The 21,399-nt window shown below is 36.4% G+C and overlaps 1 protein-coding gene across 2 annotated transcripts in view; it reads right to left on the reverse strand.

Annotated features, from left to right (window-relative positions):
- The window catches only part of Dap160 (dynamin associated protein 160), a 44,469-nt gene extending 25,137 nt beyond the window's left edge, over positions 1-19,332 (reverse strand). The window contains exons 1-11 of one of the 2 annotated variants that reach the window (XM_085940775.1): positions 19,189-19,332; positions 17,313-17,457; positions 16,821-16,919; positions 14,661-14,739; positions 11,697-12,247; positions 10,998-11,202; positions 8,082-8,184; positions 6,050-6,194; positions 2,096-2,125; positions 580-690; positions 207-271 (exon numbers count right to left, since the gene is read on the reverse strand). In XM_085940775.1, the coding sequence (XP_085796901.1) occupies positions 207-271; positions 580-690; positions 2,096-2,125; positions 6,050-6,194; positions 8,082-8,184; positions 10,998-11,202; positions 11,697-12,247; positions 14,661-14,739; positions 16,821-16,919; positions 17,313-17,432 (1,508 nt within the window). In that variant the 5' untranslated portion in view covers positions 17,433-17,457; positions 19,189-19,332. The remainder of the gene's footprint in view (positions 1-206; positions 272-579; positions 691-2,095; positions 2,126-6,049; positions 6,195-8,081; positions 8,185-10,997; positions 11,203-11,696; positions 12,248-14,660; positions 14,740-16,820; positions 16,920-17,312; positions 17,458-19,188) is intronic. The other variant, XM_085940776.1, reaches the window with a different exon arrangement.
- Between the last annotated feature and the right edge of the window lie 2,067 nt (positions 19,333-21,399).

The following is a 21,399-nucleotide window of genomic DNA, read 5'->3' on the forward strand; positions in this document are numbered from 1 at the left end:
ATACATGATAAATGCATCGTCATATTTATCGGTTACTATCAGAAGCTGGCCAATCAAAGATGCCATATTTATTGATCCCAGCGCATCTATTCTATACACAAGGCTGCTATTAGGCTAACAGGAGTTAACAAACTAAATTCTTAGTTTAACCATACAGTTAATTCGGATCATGTCATTTCTTGGTTAGCAAATAATAACCAACATACCTCTTGCTTTCCCACTCTAATTGGCACTGTCTCTCCATCTCTTTCCTGGCCGCATCTCTTCTCTCCTAAAAAAAATAAAATATATTTTGAATTAATTATTCTACACAATGTGAGACTGACTTTTTTTTGTACTTGATAGAAATACTGAATAAATATTATAGAATACTGAAATGTCATTTTGACATTTCATATTGATTTCCATAGTAACGTATATACCCAATGCTTACGGGCCCTTTTAATTAATTTTGTAATTAACGTGTTAATTTGCATTTGAAAAGCAATTAGCAAAAACACAATTTTGTGCGGCCCGTAAGCATTGGGTTAATAATTTAGTTGCTAGGACCCCTAGCAGCCTCAACTACACATTATTCACCTGTTCATCTTTTTGTTTCTTCTTGATTTCCTCCTGTTCCTTTTTCAAAATCTCCAACCGTATCTTTTCTCTCTTTTCAGCCTCCTCACGCTCCTTCCTCTCCCGCTCGGCCTGCAAAATTGTGACAATAACAACGTATGAGCGATTAGAAATTCAGAAATGAAACTAATGGCCTGAACACGTTACCATCATTTATTTATTTAAGAAAACAAAACATTGTGGACAAATCTAAATTCAAGACGTGCACAACATGAGATTTACATTATAACAAATATTACCCTCACAAGAGAGAAGAACAGAATATAATATATATAATAAAAAAAAACATACTTCAGTACAATTATTTTATACAGAAAAATAAAGTTTCAAATACAAAATATGTACATAGCACGTCACCGAAAATGTCTACGTCTTTGGGGAGCGCATTGGCTAGTCTTGCACCCCTCGCTAATTGTGCCTGATGGGCTTGACACGAGGAAACGGTTCCGATCCAGAATAAATCATGGCTGCGACCATGTAGGTAATTGAGAGGCGCATGTAAATTCAAATTCATTAGGACACCAGGATTGGAAACCATCCCTCGCGATAACACGCAAAAGTCATGTCACGTGCTGTCACGCTGTGATAGAGATGGAAACGTCGAGATAGTGATTCACTATTTCTATCTCTATCTATCTAAAAGTGGCAGCACGTGACGTGATATTAATGTATTCGGGCCATAATAGGTCAGAAATTGCTTGCTTAAAGATGTTAAGAGACGAAACCCGGATATAAAAAAATTATCATAATAATAAATCACTGAACAGATTAATAAATATAATTCCGATAAGCTATACCCCAATACACTACATTTTGACAGAGGGTTTTAAATGTGAGTATCCTACGAAAATGTATTATACATTATAGACGTGCAATAGTGTGTGTTGCAACCTTCAAATACATATATATTGAATAAGCGTCAGTGCATCAACCGAGAGCAGTTATCAGAACGAAGGACAAGCGTATTCTTGACACGTGTTTAAGTTTATCCTATATTTTTCCACATTTGAGATCGGTTGCCTGCTACTTCACACTCGTTAGGTGTTTCAGCGCATCTATTTTATGTACAAGACTGTTTTCGGCCGCTACGGTACGCAAAGTTTGTTGTAATTGTTACAATAAGTGCTATGTTTTAACAGCATCTCTTATGGCTGTGGTAAATTTTAGAACGAGATAGACAGTTTTGACTATTTAGACGGCTAACTTATTGTAATTGTTACAATAAGTGCTAATACTTCGATACAAACCTACCCTAGATGGCTGCCATAGCGGCCGAAAGCAGTCTTGTGTATGGAATAGATGCGCAGTTCCCATTAATTCTGTGTTCCTTGGTATTGATTAATAATCATATTGATAGGTAGTTCAATCGGTAATGCTCACTGCCCGAAATGCGACAGATGTCGGTACAAGTTTCATTCGCAACGGAGGCAACTATCTTTCTGAGGTTGTTTCAAAATATGTATATTTCAAATATTACCTGTTCTTTCTGCGCCTCTTCCAGAGCGGCCTTGCATTAAAAAAACATTAAAAAATATAGACAAGGTTACATTAGAATGGGTGACAAAAAGCCAAGTGTTAGGATTTCATTACAAGGGAGTTGTGTGATATATTATAACACATAATTTATGTATTCACAAACACAAACATAGCTGACATTGCAGCACTTATCGCCTGTGGACAAAATTCTTAAAAGAGCTAATTTTAATCATAAGGCCATCCGCTCACGCAGAAACTAAAATCTGACAAACTGGTTGGTGATAAAACTCGTAAACTGGCCAGTGACTGATGCTTCACACACGGCGATACTGAAACCCAATAATCTCATAACCTCAAACTGTCAAACCCATTGTCTTTCCAACTTCATTCTAAGCTTTTCCGTAATATCTTTACGGGAATATTCTAGCAGCCTGCAATTATACAGACAAGAGTATTTCTCAACATCTGCCACATATTTTATATTAAAAATTGGTTCGCCCATCTTTAACTTTTGACGTCTTGACTTGTTATTGCTGGTTTAGTTCAGTTCAGTACTACCAATTTTGGTAAGAAAATATGATTTTTCATCGAATCTACTGATATTGGTACCGCTGTCAGTGGCGCACCCGGGGGGGGGGGGGGGGCACGGGGCCCTGGCACCCCCCAAAAATGAAAATGATCAGAATGATTTTAAACATTGAAAGGCAATAAACTATACCTTGGGCTTAGACAAATAAAAATACGGCAAAAAAAATGATTTGTAATTATTCTCCAGCACCCTTTTTAGAAAAATTTCTTAGATTTTAAATTCTAACACAAAAATTTCGAAACACTAATGTCGGGTTTTTTTTAGAAACCCAATCCCTATTCTCGGTGTCCACCCGAATTCCGGAGTGGTGTAGGTCATGCATGGGAACGGCTGATAGGGTTCTAGCCTGGGGGCCCGGCGTGTCGGGTTGACCAGATAAGTGAGATAAACACACATCATAAACTAGCAGACGAGTCATAATTATTATAAACTATTTTTATTTATTCAATGAATAATTCACAAGATTTGTTAATGTAACACTTTTTATTTTTAACGTTATTTCGCCGTAATAAAATAATAAGCCCGTAGCCTTAATTACTAAAGTACATTGGGGCGAATCTAGTGGTTACAGGTTCAAGTCCCGTCGGGCGTCGTATTTTTTCTAGTAGTTGAGATGTTTTCAAAATATGTACCTAGTTCATCAACCATAAGTTGATAGCCAAAAATACTATAGGTATATTATAATATTATGGAAGGCGGTAATTTCTATTCGCATTGCCTTATGTAGCGTGCCACTTGTGGCATTTTTAATAATACAGTCGAAGTTGATTATTATGATCAAGGAAATAGCGAGATCTCGGATGTAATGTGGAAACATTCATTGACATTTTAGTTTATGATTTTCTCCATACATTTATTCACTTTTATAACGAGCTACTACTCGGGTATACCGAGCAAAACTATTAATGTGTCGATCGTTTAAAAACAACATTTTCGACCCTAAGAGCAATGAAATCCGACCGGGCAGTTCATGCTTCATGGCCATAAACATTTTCAATTATATAATTGTGCAATATACTTTTTGATTATTATGTGTCGATACTTGACAGCTCCATTATTAAAGTAGATGTATTAGAAATCGCCAATAATTCACTGTATGAGTACCCTTAATTTGAACTAAAACACAATTTGGGAAACGTTAATGTAGTCTTTCACACTGCCTTTAATCTTAGCGGTAGGTAGGGGGCCCGCCAAATATCCTAGCCTGAGGGCCCGTTTCAGGATGTGGGGACCATGGTGTAGGTACACCGAGTGCAATAAACAAAAGGCCGATAAACGAAAAATTAAGCTGTGAAGAAGAAAAAGAGCATATGGGACTAATTTACATTCTCCTCCTTGGGCCCCCCCCAATATTAAATCCTGGGTGCGCCACTGATCACTGTTATATGGTTGACAGGAAACTGAGAGACTGGGAGACTAGCATGCCGTGTCTCTTCGGTTTCCGTCGCGGACATTTTGAAACTAAGAGATTCCAGTCTTGCCGTCAGAAAATTGAAATACATTATCTAGATCAGGGTTTCCCAAACTTTTTCTGCAATGGAACACTTCGCAAACCCGGAAATTTTAACGGAACACTTAGCTTAATTTTTAGATTGATTCCTACTAGTTAGAATTAAAAAAAAATGTTTAAAACACATTACTTATTTAGTAATTACATATTTTTAAATATACAACTATAATATCGTCTCTGTTCTGGCAGAACACACTAACTGGAGAATACTAGTTTTGAGTAATTTGACTTTGAAGTTGTTAAAATGTTTGAAATAATGGTCTATCATGTGAGTTTATTAAGTAATCGTAAAAAGGATGGCTTTAAAATAAAGACTGTTTATTTATTAAGAAGGTTTCCAGACGGTAGAGTTTGAAATAAGGAACATTTTGGTACTAACTCAATATCTCATTTTTTCGAATTAGTGTCTTCTGCCAGAACAGTGACGATATAATATAAACATAAAAATATGAATAAATAAAGCACTTAGGTAATGAATTTGATAATTTTGAGTCCTTGAATTGGATATCTTCTTGATATCAGGTACAATATTGGTAAGTTGCATTTCAATATTTGGTGTGGCGTCGAGCCTGCACTGTGACTTCGTTGCAGCATAAATAGAAAATCCCGCTTCGGATAAATAGGTATAGAAAACGGAAGTAAAACAATCATGGCCCCCACATCTTGAAGCGAGCCCTCAGGCTAGGATCTTTGGCGGGCCACCTACCTATCTCTAATGTTAAAGTCACATCACATTAACATTTGTCAAATTTTGTTACAGCTCAAATACAGTGATTTAAAATTAGCAAATGTTAACAGTCATGAAGTATAATAGCGCTGCAGGCGACTTTTTTTAACTATTAAAGCAAATTTGTGATGTGTTTATTTTACTTATCTGATCAACCCGCCACGCCGGGCCCACCCAGAGCCCATGCCCCCAGGCAAAAGCCCTGTCAGCTCCACCCTTGTGGGGGCCATCAAAACAATAACAGCTTGTTTAAACACTTAAAGGCTGATCTTCAAATCAGAGTCACTAATTAAATCAATAAGATTTTCATAGACACTTGCGCTTAAGCCTACTGGTTTAGCTGTCACGGAAAATGGATTCCGAACCCAGGAATCGTCCTTACTAGTTTTCAGAAAATATTGCAAAATTGTATAAAACCTTTCCAAATTGTCGCGGAACACCTATTCAGGTTCGGCGGAACATAGTTTGGGAAACCCTGATCTAGATACTGGAGTTTCAGTCTCGTCGTCTTTTTCGAGTATTGTCGTGAGCGGATGGCCTTAGTCTAAGTAATTTCTTTTCCACCCTCCCTTTCATATGTATGTAGACTCCATCTTCTACAGAAGGTCTTTTTCTATATTACTGACTTTTAAATTAGCATAAAATAAAATAATTACAAGATAAAAAGAACTTTTAATATACAACGTTTTTAAATTTACTGTTGAATCATATAAACTTCACTTGACTAGCTTAAACGATCAAAAAAATTTGTACTTGATAGAAATAATACTGAAATGTCATATTGATTTTCATAGTAACGCACGTATATATTAATATTAATAATTTAGTTGCTAGGACCCACTTAGCAACCAATAATAGTTTTACTTTTTACGGATTTCTTCCAAAATAACTTTTCATACAAAACACTTATTAACTGAAAATGAAATCAATTCTACTTAAAGATGGCTAAAAGTATTAAAAAAATGCATTGGCATTGTGTTCTGATATATTCTAAAAGTTCAAATGTCTAGCTAGTCGGGAAGTTAGTTAAAAATCGATTGCAAGATTTGTACCGGGCAAACAACCACCGGACAAATAATAATACGAGCTAAGAAAAACATTGTAAAATACGTATATCTGAATAAGTCACCTTTTCCTTCATCTGAACCTCCAACAGAGCGGCCCTCCTGCGTTCCAGCTCTGCCTGACCGCGGTCAAAGTTCTCCTTGCGGCGATCCTCATAGGACGCCTGGCTTCCACCCATGCTACCGGTGGGACTCACCATGGAGTCTCGCCTGCGAACATAAAAGCGATCACCACATATTGAATGAATAATATTGGAAACCGTTACATCACCAAGGTTTTACTGGAATAAATATTTCCTTGGCAGAGTTCTTTCGCGAATACCACCTGTCAGAGATCTTGGCATTACGTTTGATAGTAAACCATCATTTAGTGACCATTTATGAATATTATCTTTAAAAAGGTGCTACAAATGTTGGGCTTTGTCTTATGTATTTCCCGCGATTAAAAATCCTTTAAGACGTTCACAACATGACATTTAAAAACAAAGAAATATTATTCAAACAGAGTAAATAGGTACAAAAATTATAAATAAGTACGCAAAATGACCCTATTTAAGAATTTACAAAACAACGACCATCTATAATACCCATCCTTACGTAGGTGGCTTTGTGTCTGGAAACGCATGAAGTACGCCGTATCACACTTCACCGTGAAATGTTGTATCGGAAATATATGGCCGTATATTAAAGACCGTCCAACCTCCTTAGGTCGTATAATACCGAGATCAAATTCATGTCTAAATAAAACACGGTTCTAGTCAGTTTACACTTTACAAGAAGCCAGCAGCAAACAAATTTTGAAAATAGCCGATATACTGATTATTTGTTAGGTTAGGTTAGATTTTCATTCTTGAATTCATGAATTTTATGATGTTTTGAGTTTTATGATGATTTTATGATGATATTATTATGACGGAGACCGTATAGTATACGGTCATCTCTTTCCGATAAGAAAGCTCACGGCGAACTGTGCTACAGTGAAATATTTTACGTACAATTTAGATGTAACCAGGTGGAATATAATATCAACATCTGAAGTGATTTGATAGAACAAAGTTATTGCCCTCCCAATTGGCATCACCGATGGCAGGTTAGTTCTGCACCTTGTGAGAACAAACAAGTGATGCATCTGATTTATAATATAGTTATCAGGGACACGCAGTTCAATACTACCAAGAATGGCAGAGTTTTCATTTACAGTGCGTATAAGTCGGAAAAAATACGTGGCTATATATAGATATCTTCTAGCATTTAAACTACAGTATGTAAGCATCAGCACCTGTCCTGATCCACATTTCCCTCTGATTAGCGACAGACAAAACATCGAGAGCGTCGACAGCTTCAAATACCTGGGGGTACACTTCATGGGAGATGGCATTTTCAGAAAGAGCTCGCTATCCGAATGGGAATGGTTGGAGCAACATTCAACTCGATGTGGAATGTCAGGGACTCACGATTGTACTTGGTCAAAACCAAATGCCGCCTATTCGATGCTTGCATTCTGACGGTGCTGCTTTACGGTAGCGAATCATGGCACCTTATGAAGGCTCAGAGCAACCGTATACTGAGCTTCGAAAACAGATGTTTGCGACGATTACTGAGTGAGCGGTGGTATGACTTTAGGAGCAACGTGGAGATAAGAGAATGCACCAAGCAGCCTCTCATCATGCTGAAAGTGAAGAGGCGACGTTGGACCTGGCTCGGCCACGTGCTGCGAATGCCAGAAGAGAACTTCAACCTGGCTTGCCTGTTCTTCAAGCTGACCGGATTCCGGCGTTCTGGAAGGCTGCTAAATACAATCTACGGAGTGTATACGGCGGAGCTACGGGATGCTGGTTTGACCTGGAACGAAGCAAGAAGATTGGCGAGCGACAGGGATTCTTGGAGGTGCCGCGTGGTGTCCATATGCTCCAGTTAAGGGGCGGATATGGCCAAAGAAGAAGAAGAAGAAGAATGTAAGCATACCGAAAAGAAAGCCAGTTGGATAAAATCATTGATAGTATCCATATAACCTCAAATAAAGGAGTCACAAAATTTTTATATTAACATCTGAGATGGTGGCTCCATTGACGATGATACCGAATTGTGTTCACTGACCTGAATGTAGGCGGGATGAGGTCGATGGGCAACTTCACGGGTATCTGCTCTCCCAGCGTTCCTATCTCGCACAGGTACATAGCCAAGACGAATTCTTCGCAACCTAATGGAGAAATTTAAGAGTCTCACAAAACAGGAAAAATCATGTGCTATAATGTAGAACGTTATTCACTGCAGGGTGAGGGTTACCAAGGGTTGACATTAGTCTCCGTGATGCCAATGTACCGATTGATGCTGGCATCTCCCGTCTCTAAGTCGGGAGCGAGAAGAAACATTCCTCTCCTCGCTTAGTATGCTGGTGTTTCGTCATCGCATGTCATTTGTGACTTGGGAGTCAAAAAAATAACACCGGAATGGTGGAAAACGGCGATTTTTTGTTGCTTAATACTATTCGGCGATACATTTTTATACAATTCGTTATAATTTTTGCAGAGATCGAAATGTACGTGTTTACGATGTCAATATTTAGGAGCGTCTCCTGCGCGGGAAAATCGTTCGCTGTCAGTGGGTACAAAATGCGGTGTGGCCATTCATATATATTTTTAACGGCATTTGGACAATGTTGCCGGTTATATACTTATCAATATTTATTTATGTATTCTCACAATCAACCCTTACTATGCGTCGGCTTGATAATGGTTCAGGCCTCTTTAGATCCACAGAGGAGACATCCCCAAATGGGGACCATTCGGGGGTGTAACAATACCTATATTTATGTGTGGTATCCGAAACAAGCCAGAACCAGCATTTGACAGCTTAAATTTACAAACTTTATTTAAATAAAAAATCTAATAATATTATGTTTCGTTTATATTCTGCAGAGTAAGAAAGTCTTGGCCGCTCAAAAGATAATAAAATTCCAATGTCGTCACGATCCTCAGCCGTGAGGGAACGACCGAGAAGAGATATTGTGTACAAATTAGCTGTAAGAATTAATGTAGCAATATCTACCTCCTGCCTGGACTGCCCAATTCCGAGAAGGCAGGCCAAGTTACTCTATGGCGGGATCAGCTAATACAGAGTTATTTGGGTTTGACTTGTTGCCGAACACGTTTGTATCTAAATATGTAAAAGACCATGTTTGATCCAAATCGGAGCATAGTATGGGCATCCACAGAGTGTAGGCTATATTGACAACTTTTTATGAGGAATAGTATTGCTAGTCATTCGCCCAACCCAATGGGTCCTTGCACTGGATCAAACACACATTGAAAAAACAACATGCAATTGTTTCCACCAGCCGTGGGTTCTAACATGCGACTTACAGTTTCATGTACAAAGACGGCCGGGTTCAGTTAAAACATTCTCGTAATTTATTAAATGCAGGTTGCAAATAAATCCACAATGAGAAATGACTTGCAGGCATTAAAAAATGTTCATCTCGGAGTTCTTTCATTCAGCTTCACTTTCTTATATCTAGACTTCGTTCAGTATTTAAGTATACAATATGTTTTGTTCAACGACATTGGGTATGAAACTTGGCTTAGGGTTAAGGGGGGACATGCTCGTCGAAGGTCAAAATTGAGTTTTTATTGTATTTTCAAACCATGATCCTGGACACTCCTTAAACGTTGTAGATAATCTATTTATATAATTTTGAAGCCTTATTATCCTTTATAGTTATTTTAAACATTTGATGACTGCATAAAGTATTTTTGTTACATAAAATAGTATTCTTTTAAACCTCTCGCTCTAATGTTTTAGAATATAGTCATATTTCGGTACATAACTGTGCAGTGGTGTTAAGATTTTTTACATTTATTAATTTTTAAACGCATTTATAAAACTATTAGCATAATTTATTACGAGATAATTTTTGTAAAATATTCACGATAAAAAATTATATTGATAATCTCTGTGATCCCAAATTTGACAAGAATTAGGCATTTTATTATTCAAAAAATCGGCAAGATTAACACATTTGAAGATGATTCTAAAGATACTTATTATAAGCTATGTCTTTGACCATTCAAGTGTGATAAACATCTTATGAATAATGATTGCTTTATAATAATTATTGACCTAAGAATAAGGTAGTGTTTTTTTGAAATACGCCATTTCTTTTGTCATTCCCTAGTGGTTAAGCTACAACATACGGCCGTAGCCATAAATTGACAAACTATAATTAAAGTAGGGAGTAAAATTATGTTAACGCGCGTGTTTGAACATGTACCTAACCGATTTATTTTTTATTTTTTTTTAAACGGTACATGTTCAAACACGCGCGTTAATATCATTTTACTCCCTACTTCAATTATAGTTTGTCAATTTATGGCTATGGCCGTATGTTGTAGCTTAACCACTGAGGAATGACAAAAGAAATGGCGTATTTCAAAAAAACACTACCTTATTCTTAGGTCAATAATTATTATAAAGCAATCATTATTCATAAGATGTTTATCACACTTGAATGGTCAAAGACATAGCTTATAATAAGTATCTTTAGAATCATCTTCAAATGCGTTAATCTTGCCGATTTTTTGAATAATAAAATGCCTAATTCTTGTCAAATTTGGGATCACAGAGATTATCAATATAATTTTTTATCGTGAATATTTTACAAAAATTATCTCATAATAAATTATGCTAATAGTTTTATAAATGCGTTTAAAAATTAATAAATGTAAAAAATCTTAACACCACTGCACAGTTATGTACCGAAATATGACTATATTCTAAAACATTAGAGCGAGAGGTTTAAAAGAATACTATTTTATGTAACAAAAATACTTTATGCAGTCATCAAATGTTTAAAATAACTATAAAGGATAATAAGGCTTCAAAATTATATACATAGATTATCTACAACATTTAAGGAGTGTCCAGGATCATGGTTTGAAAATACAATAAAAACTCAATTTTGACCTTCGACGAGCATGTCCCCCCTTAAAGAGACAAATTTGTAATAGATTATACCTAGATTGCCATCGGCATCCAAATCGGCCAGCGCCCAGATCCTGGCAAGCGTGGCGTGCGGCAGGCGAGACTGCACCATGATGTTCCGGGCTTGCGGCCCGCTCAGGTAACCCGACTTGGATCTGTCCGTAGTGTTGAACAGCTGGGTGTATTTCAGTTTTGAGCCCTGCGGAATGGCCCATTCTGCCGGTGGCTGCACTTGCACCTGAATTAACAATCAGGAGAATCCAGGATGACATATTCAATAGATTTGTGATTGCTGCAAAATATCGGCGGAGCTATGGCATGTTGGCATGACAAGTGTAGACTCAGGAAGACTGATTAGTGACTGCGAATTTTGGAGGCGCTGTGTGGTGCCAATATTTAAATTTCAATTCAATTTTTTTTTTTTTTAACATATTGTGGACATTACAAATTATAAGTTTAAGACGTTCACAACATGATATTATAAAGAAGAAAAGTAAAAAAATGATAAAAATGACAATATAAAAAGAGAACGTAATATAAACATACAAAAGCAGTGATAATACAATTATACATCTATAGTATTGGAGTATTGTATTGTACTATAGTATTGTACTATAGTATTGGAGACACTGTACAGTGTCACAGCTAATTTGCGCAATTAGGAGTATCATATATTTTGTGTGATTCAATAACAAAATGCAAGTTAATAACATAAATTTTTTTCTTACATACCTTCCCTTGTTGTTCCAAAGTGAGCGGAGGGCTGGCCATGGCAGCCGGAGGACTCTGGACCCCAGTCAAGCCAGTCACGATGGAATTATTCGGGTTGGCTTGCGGTTGAGCTGTAATCGGCGCGATGCCAACTCCAGGTGGCGATGTAGCAAACGCTGACTGCATCACCGACTGTGAAATAGGCTGCACAGCAGGTTGCCCGCCGATACCTGGTATCAACGGCTGCGTGTTTATCGACAAAGGCTGCATGCCCATGACCGGCTGTACGTTACTCATGACCGGTTGCGTGATACCCATAACTGGTTGCGTCACACCCATAACTGGTTGCGTCACACCCATTATTGGTTGCGTCATACCCATCATCGGTTGCGTGACGCCCATAACCGGTTGCATGTTGCCCATAATTGGTTGCGCACTGTTCATTATGGGTTGGGTATTGGCAATCAAAGGCTGAGAGTTATTCATCATCATCATCTGTTGGGTGGCAGGCATGGGGGGGATCACGGCTTGCGGGGGCGTCAGAGGTTTGATCACCGGTAACGTGGTCGTACCTGGAAGATCGAAGAATATATTATTAAAAGATATAAATGAAAACAAGTTTAATAAAAATTAACCTAAGGAGGGGACCATAAAATTGTAAACATACAATAAATTAAATAATAAAGAATAAGATACGACAATGTAAACATCATAGAGGAGGGCTTTCTTTGCATATTAGGCATTTATTGATGACTTAAATAGAGGTAAGCTGTTAATATTCGATATCAATAGTGCACACTAAGCTTTGACACCCACGGTGGCCGCGCGGCTTAAGCGTTGGACTATAAAGCCGTGGGTCCCAGGTTCGAATCCTGGGTCTGACAAGTACACATATTGTTTTTCAATTTGTGTGTGTCAGGGAATGGACCTAAAAGGTTGAGCAAGTGGCTGATATCCATTTCTCGTAAAAAACAAAATCTGTCAATACAAACCTCCACTATGTGGAGGCCCATATGATCCTATCAGGGTCAAACATGGTCGAAAAAAAAAAAACTTTGTCAGCCATACTTATTTGTTTTCATTGGATCAAGAATACAAATTGAAACACGGTGCTGATTAGTTTTTAAAATTTAATTAAACTCTGCCTAAATCAAACCATAATCGATAAAAAATATTCTTCTATCTATAAAATATCTAAAATTATGTATGATTTAATGGTATAATTTCTGATATTTTATAGATCGACGAATATTTTTTGACTATTATCTATTATGGCTTGGTTTACATCCCCAACACTATCTGTAATTTGTAGTCTTAGTTCAACGAAAACGATACGTTTGACTGACAAAGTTTAGTGTGCACTATTTATGTCAGATCTTAACAGCCTACATCCAACCTTCGCCACTTAAATTGGGGGCACCTGCCCGCCTCAAAATTTTTAAAGTATGTAATTGCATTGACACGTGTATAGGTAATTTAACTTCGAGTACATAGAAAATTTATATTTTTAAATTAAAATTTATATAGATATATAATTTTTTATGTTTCATATAAATATATTTGTTACGATAACATCAATAACTCATTTCAATTAAACATGTTGCTACTGTCGAGCAAGAACTTCTTGTCCACGTGCTAAAACTGTGTACTAACAATCCCCTAATACAGCTAATCGCACTTCCGTTTTCAAATGAGGAATGCCCCCAAATTTATCATTTAATTTTAGACTCCCGTGGTGAATGGATCTGTCTATTTACATGATTTGAAGCTTTTTATAATAAAAATATGTCTAAAACGATCAGGAGTGATGTTAGTATTATTATTACAAAGAATAAAAGAAGTCGCATCTAAAAAGAGAGCCAATACATTATTTAAATACATCAATGAGAAGTCTTCTACATGCGACAGCAGCGACTTCCTGTTATCGCCGATTTCCTGTTGTCGGACAATAGTTTCTCACATTGCAATTGTTTTACTTATGGATGGAGATTCACTGTGACTGTTTAGTAAACTTCAGAAATGAAATAAAGTTCAATAAAATAATGAATGTTCATTTAGAGGATTTCCAAGACTCTGATTGTAAAAGGAGTGCACTAGAGCAGTGCTCCGCAACCTTTTCTCACCCATGGCACACCAAAGGTAATCCCAGAATTCCGCGGCACACACACCACAAGTAAAACAATTCATACATCAAAATACGGACCCCACATGCTGAAGACAGTGTGATACTCTAAAGTAGGTAGTGTTTTTCAAATGGTATTCGAGGTAAAATTAATGGTATTCATTGTAGGTATGTTTAGCTATTTTTTGTATTTATTAATACAAACACTCCCCAATCGGATATTTAAAAATATTAGCATCAGCGTAGTAATATAGCGCCGCAGGCGACTTCTTTTTAACCATTAGAGAAAATTTGTAATTTGTGTTTATTCCCCCCTTCACACCCCCCCTGAGCCTGGCCCCCCAGACTAGAGCTCTGACGAAAGAGAAACCCGAAGTTCTTATCATCCGTCAAGTATGACTTCTTATTATTTTTAATTATAGCTTGAGTTGAAAAAAGTTGCTCACATAGATATATGTCGTATAAATGGGAGCTGAACTGCGATAGCCTTGTCGGAAATTCGGGGATATTCTTTATTAACCAAAATCCAGAAAATACCCAATGGAACATCGGCGAAATTCATTTTTAGCGTCAAGTCGTTCCTCAATTCAACAAAATTCCTCACGAATATAATTATAGTGCTTCTATAGAATTTCCGGCATTGGTTACAAAAGGGTTTCGAATCCAGTCGTATTGATTGTATGAAAGTAATGATGAAATTTCTTTTGCAGCAAAGTTATAAGTTTTTGGGCTGGACCCATAATTCATTGCTTGTTTTCAATGGTACTGAATTTATTTAATATCCCTATGGTAGTAAAGTATATCAATATTTTCATTATGATTTTATTATTTCAGATGAAAGGCATATTGTGAATAATTCTCACCGGGTGGTGACAGCGTTGCGATCAAAGATGGCGGTAACGTTTTCGGGACTTCAACTCCGTGCAACTTCAGGTTGATAATCTGCAAAAAACGCACAAATATATATTATAAATATCATAATAATTAATCAGCTGAGGTCGATTGACTTCTGGATGAAAATGGGGTTTTGCTACTATATATATGCACAAAACTAAAACGGTTAATTGATTGCATTATTGTAGACTGCGAAATTTATAACTTGAAGTGTCATGGCCGCCGCTGTGGCGCTGCGATATATTATGAAAGGATTGCCAGTATTAAGAGACTTTTTTCCCCCTACTTTGGTTCAGAATGTGAATATCGAATACAACATCAGATGACAATATTTTTCCAATCTGTCAGGTTATTTTTAGTTATATAGTAGAACTGAAATGTCAAAGAATATCTACCTGTCATTGCATCGACTTTATTTATCAGTGGCGAAGGGTGGAGGTAGGCTGTTAAGATCCGCCATAAATAGTCCACACTAAACTTTGTTAGTCATACGTATTTGTTTTCATTGAAATAAGACTACAATTTACAGATGGTGTTGGTTAGTTTTTAAAATTCAATTAAACCCTGCGAAATCCAACCCATAATAGGTAATAGTAAAAAAATACTCGTCTATCTATAAAATATTTAAAATTATGCAATTAAATCATACATAACTTTGTGATACACCCCTGTTACAGGCGGGCTTCTCCCGGTGTAAAATAATCATTTAGTAGCTCAAGTCGAAACGTAACCCTGACCTCTAGAAACGGCTTCATAAAACATCTAATCTGATTCCTTGCTCAACCACGTAAGTATTTTTTATTTATAAGTAAAGGCCTTCGTCCGGTGTGTGAAAATCGCATATTGGGCGGAGGTGTAATTAAGATAAATTTAATTTAATTTAAAAAGTATAAATGATGATGGATGAAAGCGATAATTTTAAGACTAAATATAAGTATTTAAATATATTAAATTTTGCCGCGCATTGTGCATGAAATCCTCGCGCGCCGGCGCCAGGGTCAGGCTCGTGATTCGCCGAATCAAAGATCACGCGATAAAATTTGGCCAATCACGAGAGTCCTTTTTGCTGGACGGCGTCGGTATGCGAAATTTAAAAAGAAAAAAAAAGGTTAGTAAGCGTCCCCTTTCCGATAGGTACGGACCTGACGACTACAACTGTAAAAATCCCAAATATAATTTGTAAAACTAAAAATTAAGAAAATATAAGAAGACCACGTTACGAGCACGAAGGACTGTGTTTTATTTACACTCCAACCGTTTGAATTTCTTTTTTTGTGAATCCGGGGTTCGATGGACACCTGAGCTAGCCGCTGGAACCCCGGGGATCTCATTTGGATATTTTACAGATACAATAATATTTCTTATCTATTATAGTTTGGTTTAGGCAGGGATTAATGAATTAAAAAAAAAAAACCAACAATAATACATAATGTGTATTCTGCATCCAATGAAAACAAATAAGTATAAATGAAAAAGTATGCACAATTTTGTCGTAGATATTGTCCAAAATATACCAAAATGATTATGGTTTGGTTTAGGCAGGGCTTAATTGATTTTTAAAAACTAACGAATACCATCTGTAAATTGTAGTCTTTGTTCAATAAAAACAAATACGTATGACTAACAAAGCTTAATGTGCACTACTTATGGCGGATCTTAACAGCCTACCTTCACCCTTCGCCACTGTTATTTATAGGCTCAGTGAGCTCACTTTTGTTTTTTTTTCTTCTTGGCAGTAGGTTATAACACGACTTATAATCCTCCTGATACCACTTTTCAACACTTTTTGCATTATTAACACATTTAAATACATTTCATGAACTTGCAGCACGCACATATAACGAATGTCAAATGATTGCAGGGCAAAGGGAACGAAGAAAAGGCTAGGGAGGAATGTAGTTCTCGAAAAGGCTACGCTTCACGTTATACTTGCCGCAGTTTAGCCATGTTGCTATTTAGTAGCAAAAGCACCAAAATCTATTTGGTGGAGTGGCCATTTTTAAATCAATGTAGATTCGATTCCGAGTCTGAAAAATATTAGGTATTGTTTTTTCAATGTGAATTTAATAAGCATTTACTGTAAAAAAACGTAAAACTGTAAAGAAATTGAAATAGCAGTGCGATCTGACCTTGCATGCGATGGAGAACTCCTTGAGGTCCAGCTTTCCATCGGAGTTGGTGTCGGCCAAGAACCAGATCTGTCCCAGGATAGGTGGAGGCAGTTGCGACTGGAAATGACAAAATAAACTTTTTAAAGAAGTATTCAAAATTTGCCTTATGCATCTACTGTGTTCATCCATTCCTTGCATTATGAGCTGAAGTAAATCATACTTCTCATTATGGAAAATATACACCGAAGTATACAACTTTTCTGCGGTTGATATTGGCTATAACTTCTCTTGTTTGGTAATATTGTGATCAGTCCACGACATCTTCTTAGTACGCCGTCAGAGCGTCAGTATGTTTCTTTAATGATCAGGCTATCGACTCCGTAGACCAGTACATTATTATCTTTCTTTCCCGCTGTGTTTTTTGACACATATTGGAGGCCGCTGGAATGTATCCATAATACAAAAAGACAATTAGGTGTAATTAATAAATGTTACTTATTATAATATTACCTGAAGCATGAAGCCTTTGGCAATCTTCCCGCAGATGAGTCCATCGATGGGCGCCAGGTTCCGGAAGTGCTCTGCGAACTTGATGTGCTCGTGCGGCTGAATCTGCCACGGGTCCGCCATTATGGATTACTCGATTCAACTCAAACTGCGGAATGGATGATAAAAATTAGAAACATGTAACGAGCACTGATTTGTGGTGGGTAATTTATCGGAAAACTGTAACCCCATTTAATTTATGCCTGTGTTACAATTCGATCTCTTTGGACCAAAGAAACCTATGTTAAATTGTGAGTTACATAATGATACTGGACATAAGATAATATTACGTTAAGTGACAGACAGGTTCAACAGATAATAGATAATTCAGTAAGTATCTCCTGGAAACGCTTTTAAGTTAACATTTTCTATGACTCTCGATATTACTATGCATGGCCCACACATCCTGAAGCGGGCCCCCAAGCCAGGATCATTGGCGGGACCCCTACCTATCGCTAAGGTTAAAGGCAGTCTGATGCTCTACAGTGACGTTTTCCAAATGGTTTTCGAGGTCAAATAAAATTCAGTGCAGATTTTTTAACACACAACAACCAAAAATTGTGTCGCACAACCATATATTTTATAAAAAAATAAAATAAAATAGTGCCTTTTTACTATTTCTTAGAGCAAATTTAAGATGTTTGTTTATCTCGTTTATTTGGTCGACTGCCACGCCGGGCCCCTAGGCTAGAGCCCTGTCAGCCCCCACCTTGCGGGGGCCATGTTACTATGACAGTATCTGACATGCCGCAGATTTAACGATATATATTGAATGTAGACTGAAGCTCTTACTAAAAACGCTGTGATACCGATAATTTGTGTCTTAGTATTTCTTAATTATTCAAACAGGTGTCACTGTGTGTTTAATTGTTTAGATCAGGGGTAGTCAACCTTTTTATACCTACCGCCTACTTTTGTATATCTGTTGGTAGTAAAATTTTCTAGCCGCTCACCGGTTACATAGAATGGTGATTTATAAAGTAGGGAAGTATCTTTATTTACGATTGAGATGCGCGAGCTATTTAGTTTCACTTACATAACGTGAACTAAACTTATGCCTAGGCGATACAAATAGTATATTTTCTGAAATTTAAATTGTCACGGGGAATTTTATGAAAATATAATGAAAATGTTTTTAAAACCCCTACCGGCCACCATGAAAGCTGGAACACCCACTATTGGGCGGTAGGGACCAGGTTGACAACCCCTGGTTTAGATGAAGTAAATCAATCGACAGTGGCTAGTAATTTGTGTTTAAAGTCGGACGAAATAACTTATGAAATTTATATGTGCGGCCTGTTGACCACGGTCTCATAGAGCGAGATAGCTCGCTGAAGGCATAGAACCGGTTCATGTCTGTAGAATCTAAATATACTTGTGTTTTGTGTATCCTGTAAATTAGAGAAAATTGATATACTTACGTTTCTTTGACCCTGTCTTTTTGTTAAATAATATTATAAATTACAATAAAACAATAAATAATACATACAATACGGATTATTTATACATCTTAATAATGGTAAATAAACGATTTTTTACGGCAAAACTTTAAAAATACAAAACTAAAAACCAGCTTGAGAAAATAATCTGTTTCAAATTCAATTTATTCATTATTGTACAGCTAATTGAATGTAAAACGTTGAAAAAAAACATTAACACAATATCGCTACGACTGTAATTAAACGAATTAAGGCTGTATTTTAATATTACATTGTTTTTTTAAGCGAAATTATGACGAATTTCGCAAGTTTCTACTGTCAAAATAACCGTTTTCCGTCAATGTTTTATATTTTTTACTTGGCAAAAATTAAAATAATGATCGAGTCATTGAGTTGTTTACCTTCAAGAATGTCTGGCGATAGTTTTTGGAAGAGAAAATGTGATTTTATATTGTTTTTTAATGCAGTAGCGTATATTTACAACATTATTTAAAGTGGGCAGATTCCGATCGAAATCGCTCGTATTGATTTTGACAGCTGTCTGGAAAGTAAGTTGTGTTGCCACAAGAGAAAATATTTAGAAACAGAATTAAAATAAATTTTATTCTCTAAATATTTTTCACTGAATAAAATGCCGTTTATATACTAGAAACGTTTTATAATATATAAATAATTACTTTAGGATAAATAAAGAATTTTAAATGTTTCTTTCTATGATACACACAAAAAGGAATTTAAAAAATATTTTTATCTAGGTAGGTAGGTACGTTATGATCAAAGAACAGATTAATAAATAGAAATCAGATAGGCTATACCCTGTGCTTGAACAAACAGAGAGCAGTCAGGCGTTCTGCGTTCTTTGTAGTGTATGGACTTCATCACTTCATCATGGCGTTCTAGAGTTCTATTCCTGCCACAAAGACCTCCATACCTCTCATACCGTTGCAATGTTGATATCAGAAAAATGAATCGATTTATCGATATCTTAAAAAAAAAAGAACAAAAAACAAAAATGGACGACGTCTTTTTGAGCAAGGTATGCTAAAACTTTTAAAAAATTTCCACGTAGAATGCAAACTACGTTGAAACTGGTTCGAAAATCAATAATATACAGATACTTGCTTTTCCCTCCACCACCCGCCACGTCTCCACACCCGTTATGCAGGCGTATACCGTGGCATAACGAACGATAGGCGCTGTTCAAATTTGTGCCGAAAGTGTCCCAGGAGCAACTTCCCAAGACCTTGGTTGGCGTGCACTAGAGTGTGCGTGATCCCTACTTCCATATAATGTATTACGGTCAATTCTCGATGAGAAAAGACCTTCTCGCTCGCCGTATAATGCCGCAAACTTTTTAAAAGCTGAGAAATTTTCCCTCGTAGATACCAAGTCGCAATGGCCGACCGGTCCAACTGAGGGTCGGACCGACTTGAGAAGCTCTTCCCTTTCAACCGACACATCGTCGCTATAGGATTTGTTTCCCGAATAGACCAAATGTCAATTTTTCAGGAGACGAAAAACAAATTTCATTGTCGTATATTGAAATATCAGTAGATGTATCAATCATTCTTTCTACACTGTATGATTGCAACATTATCTAAGAATAGATTCCAAGAATAATATACTGGTATAAATCAGTAAATGCACAGAAAATGCGTTTTATTTACAAGTACTCGTTGTGGATATTCGGGAAATTTTTAGCGCTCTCTCAGAATAATGGATATTCGGGACAAAACAAGGACGTTCGGGACTTAAGACCGTAGCGTATTGTTGCACGGCCCACGGATCACTGAGTGGTTAAAAAGTACGCACCTCAAATGTTATATTTATTTACACGATAATTGGTAATGATTACTTTTAGTCTTTAAATACCTAATGATCGTAATAACCCAAGTTCGTAGGTAATAATAACATGCGGCATTCGCTTTTTTCGGTTTTTTTCGTAATAAGTAATAAAATAGTTTTTAATAATTTTTTTTTTTTTATTCAACGAATAATTCACAAGATTTAAGAATGTACCATTCTAATTATTGAACATACATAATTTTGAAAATCACTTCTGAGAAAATATATTATAACCAATAGAAAAAAACTTTTTGAAAAAAGCAAGACACCCGGCAGGAATCGTCCCTGCATCTCCTGGGTTTACGACCAAGTCCACGAATTATCCACTATGCTACGAGGTGACATACTTATGACGACAAACTTTAACTATTGGCCTGTTAATACCTGCTCATCAGTATTCTTCAAAATCAAGCGACTATCGGCGATCGGTTTTTGTTTATTAAATAAAAGTAGGTATCTACTACTTCAATTACTAACCGACGTCACGGATTTCTCCAATATTTTATGATGGTACTTTCTCGTACTTGCTAACAATTTTATATTAATACTTTTTCAAAAAAAAAAAAAAAAACTATGTATGTATATCTGTATATTATTATATCTATATATTTCTATAATTAACAATTAAACTTATTACAAACCACGAAATAAATATTATATATTTACTATTGGAATGACAACACAAAATAATAGCATCTATAAATTAATTACCATTGGCTGCTAATATTAGGTAGGTACCAATATCCTAAGTATATAATATTCACCAA

Source organism: Rhyacophila brunnea, unplaced genomic scaffold (assembly GCF_057557595.1).
Source record: "Rhyacophila brunnea isolate RB1 unplaced genomic scaffold, BYU_Rbru_1.0 scaffold_13, whole genome shotgun sequence".
Taxonomy (NCBI): Eukaryota; Metazoa; Arthropoda; class Insecta; order Trichoptera; family Rhyacophilidae; genus Rhyacophila; species Rhyacophila brunnea.